General features: G+C 44.9%; 1 protein-coding gene across 3 annotated transcripts in view; it reads right to left on the bottom strand.

The window, feature by feature from the left end:
• The window catches only part of dgkg (diacylglycerol kinase, gamma), a 61,343-nt gene that overhangs the window by 42,260 nt on the left and 5,477 nt on the right, over positions 1–13,606 (bottom strand). For all 3 annotated transcript variants that reach the window (XM_066687683.1, XM_066687685.1, XM_066687684.1), the window contains exon 2: positions 1,043–1,434. In XM_066687683.1, coding sequence (XP_066543780.1) covers positions 1,043–1,109 — 67 coding nt within the window. In that variant the 5' untranslated portion in view covers positions 1,110–1,434. The remainder of the gene's footprint in view (positions 1–1,042; positions 1,435–13,606) is intronic.

The following is a 13,606-nucleotide window of genomic DNA, read 5'->3' as shown; positions in this document are numbered from 1 at the left end:
ACAATCAAGATCATCTTGTTAGACACCATCCTGTTCATACCTCAGCTGAGCTCAGCAGGGTGTAACAGCAATTTTGTTTTCAAAGACACTTCTACTCTGTTCCTGAAAAGTTGCAATGTATCACCAGTAAGACACGAAAAGGTGGGATCTTGCTCTACAAACGAATCCCAAACAGGGCCCTACAATCGGTCTAACCCACACGTACATCTGTAGTCATCTTAAACACTAGCTATAAAAAAGGGGAAGGTTTTTGCAAACTCGGAGGCACACACACGCACAAAAAACGAAACCGACAAAGATCCCGTCTGGCTGGTGTTTTAAGTTCTATGAAGGAGGAGAAGAAAAAAAAAAAGGGAACGAAAATCCAAATATCTTGTGCAGCTACGAAAACAAGAACATTATCAAACAAAAACATTCAGCGTTATTTTTAGCAGCACTACGTAATAAATCACACTCGAAATATGCAGCGGAAGGCCCCCGTGTGCTGTTCAGCCTGTGTATGCTCAGCCAGTGCTTGTCGTTTTATTAACAGACATCAGCGGCTGTGCTTGCAGTGTGTCCAAAGCTACGCACTTGTGATTTGCGTCAGTTACACAAAAATAACAATTGATAAAGTCTGTCTTTCAGTCGATTCTCCTTCTTGCCAAGAGGAAGCTCGTTGGAGCTGGGTTGACATCATTGCTGTCAAACCTGTGACATCACTGCTTTAAGGTTTCATTGTGACATTCATGAAACTATGAGTCACATTTGTATTTGGTGCCAAACCACTCCTAAGCATCAGACTTGGGGTGAAATATAATTAGCAACACTCTTCTGATACTAAGTTTCTGTTCACTTCTATTCATCGAGGTGAGACCTTTTCACTGCTCCACCAATCACTCTCCCTTAATCCCAATTCAGATTCGCCTGTCCCCGATCTTCTCCTCCGCTTCGAGAACGGCCATCTTCATAGATGGAGAGAATTAAGAACAGGTGAATCTGAACTGAGTTTGAGGGAGAGTGATTGGTAGAGCCGTGAAAAGGTGCAGGCGGCGGTACTCACATTCGGTGTACTGCTGCAGCTGGGCGAACTCCGCCGGGCTCAGACACACCCAGCTCCTGTCGCCCATCTTGGTGGCTTCCCGGTGCCTCTGCGCTGGTTCTCGGTTATCCCCGGGGAGGGGTGATGCAGGCCGTGCTGCTCGGGGCTCTCATCCTCCTCTCTGGACACGGCACGCGGGCTGAGGGGCGGGGGAGGGGGGAGACAGAGGATAGGGAATGGAGGGATTGGAGAAAGGGTGGGGTTGTGAGTGCGTCCGCACCTAAGTCCGTTTTTGGAGACACCGGGGAGCGGTCCTCTGCTGGGTCACAGCTCCTTTTCGTGTGCAGGAGAGGTTAGGCAGTAAGAGATTCCTCTCTCTCTCTCTCATCCACAGTGGTCTTGACACAGCTATCCTGTGGATAGGCGGGGTGAGAGAAAGAGAGAGAGAAACAGAGTGATGATGCAGTTAAGTTGGTCACAGGTGACGTCTTCTTTCAGGAGTTAATTCACAGTAACGTACTCCATTGCAGGGAATCTACTTACACCTGCCTCGCCCTGGGATGCAGAACAGCAAGGTCAAAGTTCAGGGAAACAGCTCCCTTTAAGCAGACTACCCCGCACAACAACTCTTCAGTGTATGCGTGGTACTGAAAGAGCTAGCACAGTGTGCAGCTAGGAGTTTAGATCATTCTCTGTGAATAGTCCATGCATTTTTTCTTTGTTCTTTTACTGTAAACTAGCTGCAGACTAATTATGAACATGAAGTGCAATTTGAAGATGCGGGCGAACATTTGTATACATTATGGTTTAGGAAAAAACATTAGCTGCGGCAATTCATTATACTTATTCAATACAAACATCAATTAAATAACTTTTGTAACAAATGTCAATAATAAATAATAGACATCCTTAATGGGATAAAAAGTGTCAGTTGGCAACCACATTGGAAGGGTGATACCGAAATGAAATGGACCTGTGATTATCTCATTTCCTGTGGTCTCAGTGAAGTTTCTGAGATTGAGAAGGATAGCAACATCTCCTACCAGACTATCGATCATGAGCTCTGAGGGTCCGTCAGTCAAACCAGAAACCAGAGTTTAATTGCTTTCAATATCTGAAAACCATTTCTTGTGATGAAATATAATTTGGCATAAAATGGCACTTTCATTTTGCAGATAATGACTTCTCTTGTAGCATCCTCTAATTGAAATCTCTCTCAAAATGATCTTGTCTGTAATTATACAATAAGCTTTTACCCATAGATTGTTCACTTGATCCTTTGAGCATCTCCGGGTCAAACTGAATTTGGATCTAAATGGACTTGATGAAGTTGCTCAATCAACCCCCCACTCTTTCTCAGAAACCAGCTCTCTGGCTTTAATAGGTGATGAGAGGGAGCGTGTTGCACAGTGGTATGTCGGGGCTTGACCTAGAACAATGACCTCTGCAAACGTAGAGTTCTCATTAAGCTCAAATCTGAAGTAAAAGCTCTGCCAAGAAAACAGGCCTTATCGCAATCTGCACTAGCTCTGTGCGGGGAATGCTTTGTCGCATAATGACATCTAGGCCATCTAAATCAATGCAATATGGACCCTAAATGGGATAATTGGAAGTTGGGCTGTGAGAAAAAACATCCTTAGATTTAACACTGTCCCCACCATCACAACTACAAGTACAGAGGTGGAAGGTTTTGCTCCTCATTCCTGGTTGACAAACAAGGAAGTCCATATCGTATTCTCTCCCAATTATTTCCATTCTATACCAATATCCAACACCTATTATAATATAATGCCAATAAGGGACCAGACGGACACACTAGTGGGAAGATGTTATGTTTCCATATCATGTTGGCACATTTTTGTAAATGTTTGAAATTTACCAAGAGTGTGATTAACACACCGTGAGAGAGGATAAACAAACTGCGCTCCAATTTTAATATTTTAATCTCAAGGTACTTGGCAGTAGGCCACTGTTTTGTCACAATGTAATCAAATCTGCCAGTGTGTTTTATACCGACAGCGAAACGCCTAATTCAGTCAAGCAACCAAAGAACACCAAACACGAAGGGTTCTCTCACCATCGTAAGAAACACATACGGCAGTAATGTATACAGCAGCTGCTTACAGAAACAACGATACACTTCTCCGAACAAACACCAGTTCTCTGTAAGAATCTAATCTGAAAACATTGTGCCTGTACTTTTTTTGAGAGGCTCCTAAAGAAACAACCAAGGCAAGTCCAACAGCAGTACAACGTTTTCAATTCCTCTCTCATAACTAGTTCATAAAGTCCCTCCTGCAGTCATTTATACTGGTCACACTTTACTGCAATGGGCACCAATTGAGAACGAATTGATGTATGTATACCACAGAAAGCACACATGAATACCTTATGCACGTCAACTGAGTTAACAAAAAAGTGTCAGGGTTAGGGATAGGGTGACAGACTAGGTTTGGGGTGAGGGCTGATACACGTGATCAAAATCCGAACTCAGTGGAAGAGCGTGAGGCATTCATATGTTATTCCTGTGGGATGTGTACATTAATTCAGAACTGATACCCAATATTGTAAAGCGTTACCATTTAAAAAAATAAAAACAGAAACCCACTGTCACCAGACTTGCCTCCCCTCCTGGGTGAGGCTGGCTCATTCAAAATGGGTCTCATGGTCACACACCTACAACTCTAACCTCAAAACACCACTTCACAATCACATAACTTTGAGATGTGGTGCTGACCACCCAGTTAAATGTAATCTAACTATTTACATCTACAATCAATAAAAATAAAATGAACTTTACAAAATCCAGTTTGCCTTCAGGCAGCACACAGGCCTCTCCCTCACAGCAGTTCAGAGAGACGCTTCCCTGCCCATCTGTAGAGTGTAAAGCACTGAATACCCTGAGGACTGGAGAGACGTGGTCTGGAGAAAAAACCTGTGACTCTGAGATGTAATCAGTAGGGTGAGGGTGACCAGATCGCTCTGTGATGTAAGAGCCTGTTGGGGAGGTGTTTGTGATTCAATGGCAGGGGTTGCTGGAAGGTTTGCTGGAGATCTGCTTTGCGAGATGCGAGTGGCTTCTGAACACTGCAGTGCCAAGGTGTCAATGCGAGGGCTTCACCCCGGTGTCATCTCTCTACTCCTCTGTTCCTCCGATAGTGCTCGACACTTACCCCACGAAAGGGAACAGCAAGGTATCTTACCAGCATCTAATACAAGAATATATAAGAGGTAGTGCATGATGCATTAGGAGGCAGGGCCTCTTCACTGTGGCTCCAGCTGGCTCAGAGCAGGAGGGGGAGGGTGGCAGTGGTGACGCAGGTGGTGTGGGCCCGGACGGGTCTCCCCTCTCCACAGCGAGGGATTCTGTTTGCCCGAGTGGTTGCCTGGCAATGTGACAGGGAGGCGGAGCCGTGCCGGACGCTCTGCCCTGGCTCAGCCTGCGCGTCTACGTGTTGACAGGGAAATCGGGGGTAAATCCACTGTGACTCACCTTTTTTCTCAGAGAGCTGCAGCAACACATCCTATAACCCCTCCCCCACCCACCGGAGAAGCACCGAGCATCCTGTCTTTTACAAGCCATCAGGGAAGACAGGCAGCTCGCCGAACCGTAACCTCTTTACACGTGCCTGTGGGTCTTGCTAACACGGTTCGAACTCGTTTACTGTGCGTCTCTTCAAAGACCCCCTTCAGCAAACATAATGAAAGACAATGGCAGAGGTTTTCCCGATAGCTGTTACAGAAAGTCAGGGGAAGCCATCGAGACAAGGACATGTTTAAAGACTCTGAGATTGCTTTATGTTTTATTCACGAGATCAGATGAAGAGAGTGTGTGGGAGGAAGGGGTGTATGGGGAGGGGGAGGGGGTGTAGTAGGGGGAGTCTTGGGAAGCCAAAAGTTAAAGGTGTGGAGAGCGCTGGCAGGTTTGTGATGCTCGGCAGCAATCGGGCCCTGAAGTATTTCTGTGCCTTTTAAATATGATAATTGTGCACTTGAAAAACACTGCTTCCGTGATATCAGAGACTGGTGACGAGGCTGAAGCGGGAAGAGCAACGAGACGCGGGAACGCCAGTCACTGGACACACCCCACTGTCCATAGGGGGACTGGCCATTGGGCAATTCTGGCAAATGCCAGAAGGGCCGGTCCATTTTTTAGTTCGGTGGGCCGGTCGATTCCCATGTGGGCCAGTCGCCCCGTGTAGACACCCGTAGTACGGACTGACACTTCATCATGCAGGAGAAAGTGTGCTATAGGAGGCAGTCTGGCAATCAGAATATAAATGCAAATAACAATGTTTGTAGACTGACTCACACCCTGGCCTTTGTATATAACCCACAGCTGGTGTTAAAACAGAGCAATTTTTTTCAGCTCTGCAATGGAGTGTGGTGCAAAATTGCAGCATGTTATTCGTTCCCCTATCCCAGCCGTTCTCTCCGGAGCTGCGATCCTCATCTCAGCGAGTTCCTTGGCATGCACACGCATAATTAGCAAAACTGTGTTAGTCATTGTTTACTTTTCCTCCGTAAAAGGGAATCCAATCATCAATCCACATTATTAGCAAATGTAACCTCTTTCTCAGAGTGCCGGTATTTTCCACACCGATTTTCAAATCACACCGTGTGTTTGCTTTTATGAAATGTTGCATGTGGAGTTAGCATTTACTTCCACGGTTCAGATTTATTTATTTGTTGTTTATGCAAGAGTGACAGTTTAAGATTGCACCTTGCCTTGTTCAGTACACTATATTTTGGCTAATATATTATGAGGCATATGCAGGCAATAGCTGATTCATTATGGGTCATTGTGAGTCCAGAGGTTGTTGTATCTGAGTTTTTAAAAATATATTTTAAAAACAGCTAGGATTTTTAAATGGCACATAATAAGCTTTGTATAAATATATACTAAAACAAACCGAAACATTTTAGTTTTTAAACAAGAATTGGCATGGTTTGTACACTGAGCGTATTACAACTGACTAAAGACTAACTGTTAAGAAAGAAGAAACACTGCCAAAATAAACATATAACACATCCAACAAACAGCATGTTAATATCTTCCCAGCAATGGTCTTCTCAGATTCTTGTCGGAAATCGTCTCCCTTTGTGTAATGATCAATGCATACAGATCATTAGTATTTGAATCATCACACCTGCAAGTTCATACCTGCAATCGCTTTCCTGTCAATATCACTGTGCTGAAGTTTGAGATAACAGCAAAGCTTGAACAGTAAGCACAGCAACCAGCCAGCAAGCAATCCACACTCTGGCTCGACCCCAGTCTTCGGCAGGGTTACATTTATCTTTGAACAAAATACAGGAATACGAACAAACCATAGGAGACCGCGTTTGTGGTTATATCAGACACTTCAAGATTTTGTAACAAAGTAACTAAAGCTTTCAAACACATACTGTTGCCCTCAAAGAACTGGATGAAACGGCAAGATCGGGATGAATATAAATATCACCAAAAATGTTATATAAACAGGGTCAGGCAATTTTGTTATCGTCTGTTATTGTTACTATAACATGAATAGCTGTTCTGTGTCCGTACATATGTGCATGTGTGTATGTGGTCATCCTCGTTCATTTTCTGCATTCATTGCTGTATTAAACTACAGGCCCCGATCGTGTATATGTAGGGATTTGGGCTATTTTAATTTAAAAAACAGAATCCCAATACAGTATTTAGCGAAGCAAAACCTGCACGAGAGTCGTACGAAATGTGGCTGCAGGAGACGTGTGACTCTAGTTAGCCTCTTGCCCTCTCTAACTGTGAATGAGCCAGAGATTTATTGCAATAATTAGAGCATCCGTTGTCCGATACCACAGAGTGCATGACATAATATACTTCTGTGAACCACAAAGAAGTCAGCTCGATATCCTGTTTGTCTTTCAGGGCTTTTGCTTTACTTTTGCAAAGTAGTGTTACGTATCACCCAGAGTTTTTTAAGAATAAAAGAGCTACAACTTGTTAGTTAGATACAGCTTCAGACTTTGCTTTGAAGCAACACAGGACCCTCCAGCGACCATGGAGATCAGACAGATAGACAGACAGACGCTCTGCCCTTTCACACACTCCCCCCTGCGTTACACTCTGTGTTTGTGGAAAGAATTAAAACATAACACAAAAAACAAATAAACAAGCAAGCCAAACATAGCACTTCGTTTAGCTTAGGCAACAAACAAGAAATGTAAATACAGGAAGATTCACATAAACTCCCGCTTTAAAGACACAGTCCTGTACTGTAAGGCCCTGGTCCAACAGCAGCGGCCAAAGTAAATAAATACCTAAATGCAAAAAGAAAATCCATCTGGATGCGACATACTCTCTGTTCAGTCAGTGTGTTTTAGAGACGGAGGGGGGGGAGGCTCTGGCACCGTGCGGGTTTCTACCCTCCCTGCGCCCATCTCTCCGCTGGTGCTGCGAGGAGGCACTGATGGCAGCTCTGCCAGCCGTGCATTAACTGCACTATAATTAACAGCTGCCCTTCCCCTCCGGGACAGCGTGGTAAAGAGGCTCCCTGGAGGCGTCCTGCTGCAGGAATTTATAATTGCACCAAACTTGCTTCTTGTAATTATATCTACAAATGGGGCTGATACCATGATATGATGTCGCCGAGTGTCGAGACATGGAGAAGATGCCATGCCTGTGTTCACGGGCCACGTATGAGCTTCTAGTTTGAGCAGCCTAAAATAAAAACTAAATAAAATAGGGCCTATCTTTCATTCCCATTGGGCAGTTGCTATCTAGGCCATAACAAATCTGAACCACTCAGGAAAAAGCTATTTTAGATCATTTCACTGTCCCTCCCTTGGGGTCGGTGCCAGAACATGATCTGTCATTACTGGTCCACAACTGAAACATTCTGACTCCACCACCAGAGAGGCTTTGATCACGTCTGATGAGAAAATAACACAGCGCATCCCTGCCAAAAAATAAGTAAAACACACAGAGCACAAACAAGAAATGCTAATCGACTCTGGTCTTCCCAGATCCAGTAAACCGTGGAGCAGCTCTCAAACCCTTGTTGACTTGTGTGCACTCTGACACGCCTGCCAAAGCCTCTCCAGCTGCCTTACTGAGCGACAGAAACATGAGCCGGTGAGCCCGGTGCCTCGGCGGCCTCCGAGGCGGGTGGCGTCTGGAGCCGGCGGCGGAGAGAAGAGTCGGTGCCCCGGCTGTCACCGGCCTTTCCACCCCCCCCCCCCCAGCTTATTAATGGAAGCCCTAATAGAGCACAGGCTGGCGGGAGAGAGAGAGAGAGAGAGAGAGAGAGAGAGAGAGAGAGAGAGAGAGAGAGAGACACCTATTGATTAGGCCGTCATTTAGTGAGGGCTGATTTATAGCACTGCCTTGTTCCTCTCCAGATAAACAGTTACAGTGATTTCTGAAGACTTAAGCCCTCCCCTCTTTCTCGACGCTGCCCACACATATACACACGGACACACTCAGACCACACGCACCTCACCACTGCCTGAACGCACACACATTATGACCAAGCACAAACACACACACACACTTGTAAGGCACATTCATTGCCAGTTTGCAAGTGACATGTGCTGACCTAATTGAAACACAAGGCCTTTCATGTGTAATTGACTGTTTTGCTTGATAGCAATCAGCCTCAAAGTGTGCTGATCAGCTGGTACTCTGTGAGAATGTGCTTTGTGTGTGTAGGGGGGTGGGGGTGCAGGCAGTGAGTTTTACCACAGAGGAACAATATAAAAGCTGTACCAGCGTGCTGAGGCCCAGCTGACACAATGCAAACAAAAAAACGCAGTGATCGATCTGTCACCTAAGTCTCTCAGCCCCCTCCCCCCAGCTCCTATTTTTAAGAAGAACAAAAAACACAAAGCAAACAAAAAAAAATCTCTGACTCAATGCCCCCACCATGATGCTATCAAGAGCACAGTGTCACTGACAGCAGCTTCCCTTTTAAAGTCAGTGTCTGGGCATGGGGGGGAGTGTTCATTGTCAGTCTCAGATCCACCCCGGGAGCATGCAGCTCCTCACTCCTTGCACCTCTGCTCTCTTCCCAGCGCAGATAGGACGTCCACTAAAGCCATTATAACCCGACATGCAGAGACGGGCCAAGCTTCTAAAGCCTGGCATACATTCACGTGAGAGCCAAGCACGACGGCATGATTGATCGGTTCGCTCCTCGCCAAGAGAAGCTGACTGGATTCTGTCTACCAATCACAATCTGCAACCGGCAGATTACTTCAATTTATGATTAGGAAAAAGTCTGCGCCAGTTAGGGTGATGTATAAATTCGCAAAAAAGCCACAAGGAAATCCCTAATATAGGCACTTACTTCAACATCGAGGGTGCTATTGTTTTTCACATCAGACTGCTGTACATTAATAGTAACTCGCTGTAATTAAGCAACAATATCCTAGAGGCATCTTGAAAAGCTTGTCCCATCTTAAATGTCATGTTATTATGTGCGCAGTTGGCAAACCCAACTATAACACCCTCTTACTGTCTCTCTAGTCATAAACATTGTATTCGCTCCCTGCACACACACATACACACATATATATAGACATAGACATGGACTGGATAGGATCACTGTCATTTCTGAACGGATCAAATGCATCGGAACATTTGATCTGAATCAGTGCAGTCGCATCTACACTTTCATTTGATCAGGATCAACCGTCACCAGCCCCAGAGGTCTTCTGCAACCGAAGAATGTGATCCGCTGAGCGTTTACACTGCCATTTCTGAACAGAATCAAATACTACTGAAGCCAAAACACGCACATCCATTCTCAGCTGCTTTTCTCTCTAGCAATTAGCACCAGTCTCCCTCAATCCATTCCCTTCTTTCCTTTCACTGAAGAAAAAGGTACTAAGTTTCTATTTTCAGCTCTCCCCATCCCTCCATCCAATACTGAAACACTGCACTTTCATCCCTCACTTCCTCACTAAGAATAAAAACCCAGTTCTCTGTGCGCTCTCAGCAGTCATTCCTTTCTCTTCTGTTGCTGTAGCCCTTAATACTTCATTCCCATCTTCTCATTCCCTCTGAGACACTCCCACCTCCGCTCTACATAACACTTCCATTCAATAACCTTGAATGACCCGATTCTGGAATCCCCCTGCAATTTTTCATAGCAAATTAGTCTGTGTGTTTTCCTCAGCATCAAATGAAAGCATGACGGAATTCATTAGCCCGGTGCTGCAAATGTCTTCAGTTTCCAGGAGTAAGTACTGGTCCGTGTTGTGTGCGTCTCTGGCACTACAGGGAGCCCCCTGATTGAATTAACAATGAGCCAGGGACTTGTTCAGCTACTGTATTTCCTGATTTCATTATGTCACACTAATACAAGTTCCTAAAACGGTTCCTCGTCAACAGTGTGCGTGTACGTGGTGGACATTAAATATGCCTCAAGATGCAATTGACACACTGCAGGGGAAAATATCACCAGCCCTTATTTTCCGTTCCACATCTTTAAGACATAGCTTCAGACATTTACGTCATAGGCCCGCAGCCAAACTACGAGACTGCGAAAGGAACACAACACATCTTCGGCGTAATAAGGAAGCTCAAAGCGACAGGAGGCAATTAAACTGATATCTCCTGTTTCATCCAGGTTCCTGCGTGCCCGGCGGTCAGTCTGCGCTGAGACGAGCAGAGTCGTGCTCACGCCTTTGCAGCTGGCTCTGACACACGCCACAGCGTCATGCACCAGTCAGAACAGAGGGACATGCGTGACAAGACCACGTTCAGATCTGGAGCCACGTTTCAGATTATCCCAATATTATGGCAAACGATTTTGGCATCGGTGAAGCAGCAGCTCGTTACGGATCAAAAGTAGGTGTATGTTAGACTGAAATGTGTGTTTCTGACTGCAGTTAAAGCTTTTACAAGGTGCTGACTTGGCAGATTCACAGACAGGCACTTTCTACACGCTTCTGCGGTTTAAAATGAGCAGCAAGCGAGACTGCTGAGACACACGCAGATGGTATAACGGGCAACACCTCAGGATCGTGATCGATGAGACTCCTGTTCCTTCTCCACCAACCGCACTAATCACAGCTGGGTTATTAATGAGCCCCCATCTCACCTCCGTCTGTGGCTCATCACTTCGTCAGCCCCGGGGGAAGGAGGTCAGTCTTATGCCAAGCAAGAACACGTTCCATAAACCAATTGGAAATGCATTTGATTTGGGCTTCAGACCCCCAAATCATGGCACCTTGTATTGCCACATGCGTGACAAGGTGTCTGGTCTAGGCTTGTGTCTGATCCAGCTAAGTAGACCAGTGGAGAGTCCCGTTACAGAGACTGGCCGCCTTCATTGATCTCCAATTGCAGTTACGAAGCATTAACCTCACAGCTGGAGTGTCAAATGTCATGACACCTGGAGACATGGGACTGGATTTCAGGACTCAGATTAAAGACTTACCACCTGCAATTCACATTTAGGGTGCTGAAGTATTTTACAGAACAGTGTAGCAGACTGATTTTTGGTCGTATTACAATCTAAATGTCTTTAAAAGCCTCCCCTGGATTATCTAAATCCCACAAACCCCAAACACCAATCGAACTGTGATTGCATAAATGATTTAAAATGCTGCATGGTTAGGAAACAGTAGCCATTTATTGACCATGTAAGTCATTAGGTTATTTAAAGTTGTGAGGAGCTCAGATGGAGTTTATGGCCCTGTGGCACTTCAAGCCCAGGTATCTAATCCAAAACTACCACAACCCTAACTTCAACGCACACCCTGACCCTAACCCAGAAATAGCGTTCATGTACGCAGACTTCAGAACCAGTGGTAGTTCAGATCTGCCCTGAGAGTTTCTCCGTCGACCGATTAGCAAACTGCGGGGGTGAAACTGGGCAGGCTTTAAAGTCCAAAACACTTGTCAGGCTTCGTCTAGGCAAAGCCAAAATGTGCAGAAGGGCTGAAGTCTGAAGAAAGGCAGACTAAGAGGAGGAAAATTAAGACTGTCAGTTTTTGGTTAACCTGCTCAAGGGTTGGGCAGGTCAGACATCAAGGGACCTTCACAGGGGCCACGGAACAGACTGAGCCTTGACTTAACAAGATATCATTAAGATAGGAGTCCTGACAGCACGGCAACTCCACTACTACATTACCGATTTTTTATTGTCTCAAGGGGGAGACTGCCGTGTGTCTGGTTTAGTTACACTGCAGTACCCAATTACCCGAACAGGCATCTTTTCAAAACCCCCAGAACAGTGTCCCTGGAAGCGCCGCGGCTTTTATAATTTCTGTCGATACTCTCTAAGGATTATATACAGATTATGAAATTGGTGGCGTTTATTTGCAAGAAACAGACGAGGCAAAACCAAACAAACAGACAAAGAAAACAAGACACAAATGTTTGAATATTCTTGTAATGCTGTGATCACGAGAGAACAAAAGGCAACACTTCCAATTTAGGCTTAAAATGTAAACAGCGGTGGCCTTTTCAGAAGCATTGTTGTGCGAGTGACATCATTCGGTTGGAAGGTGCTGAGTGCGAGAGAGAGAGGGGTGGGGGGTGGGAGGAGAGAAAGCTGTTGAAGTAACCCAGGACCCATCATAGCCAGGGGAAGACCACACTGCTGCGTAATGGGATATATAACACAAGCCAGGCTCAGCGGCAGATTCACTAACTGATGTTTAGGCACCTTATTTCGTGTGTTTGAAAAATCATATCTGAGTTTTATTGTTATTTATAAATCCTATTCCACAAAGCGTTACTCTAATGACTCCCCTGGAAATACGAGCAGCAGCGGTGGTAGTCAAGGCTGTACGGCCCAGTATTTTCAACACAAGATAATGAAAATGTCCAAAAAATGTATGACTGTCAGTCTTGGTATATCTATAGTACAGCTGTTAAGCATATTTTCACATTTACTATAAATTTGAAGAAGGCATGTTCACCCACAGCAAAATGATGGCAGAACCACAGTAAAACCGTGTTAACAATGCAAAACAATCCCAAAGAACATAAAGAAAGTCACAGAGATTACTACCATAAATAAAACACAGCATCTAAAAAGCATTTTTTTCTTTCCAACCATAAAACACGATGATTCTCAAACCTCTTTGCAATGGACACTACATTTGAAATTGAGACGATCATCCCGTTTCCTGAGATCTTCAGACAAATGATCTGACTTCCCCCACATTGATACATAGTACAGAGCGGATTGTATCTGTGCGCGTATTTCTTTTGTACCAAGTGGCAAACAAGGCTTCTATTAACCTCGGGAGGTTTTGTGATAGTACCGAATCACAAAGAAGCCGTGCAGCTTTAGATCAGTAGTGCCATGTTTTTTCAGATTTCTCTGATACCTTTGCTTTCTTACTTATTAATCAGATTTCATATAATAGTGTCAATTTGTCAAATAACTCTGTGGAGAAGATTCTAATAAACGGTTCGCTTTTTCAGCATTTCTGTTACGTTTCTGTCGAGCGGATTCGAGTAAGGGACCGGCCTATTCCAGCATCCAAGAGAAGGCACTCCTCTTTGGCAATTAAAACAATACTCTTTTTAACTGCTGGCAAGTCCCAAGGTTGTCCTGGCAGGGTGATTTGTAGAGATTAAGGATAAATGTGTGCCTT

The sequence above is a fragment of the Amia ocellicauda genome, chromosome 16, assembly GCF_036373705.1.
Source record: "Amia ocellicauda isolate fAmiCal2 chromosome 16, fAmiCal2.hap1, whole genome shotgun sequence".
NCBI classification, from domain to species: domain Eukaryota; kingdom Metazoa; phylum Chordata; class Actinopteri; order Amiiformes; family Amiidae; genus Amia; species Amia ocellicauda.
This window is presented reverse-complemented; position numbering and strand designations above follow the sequence as displayed.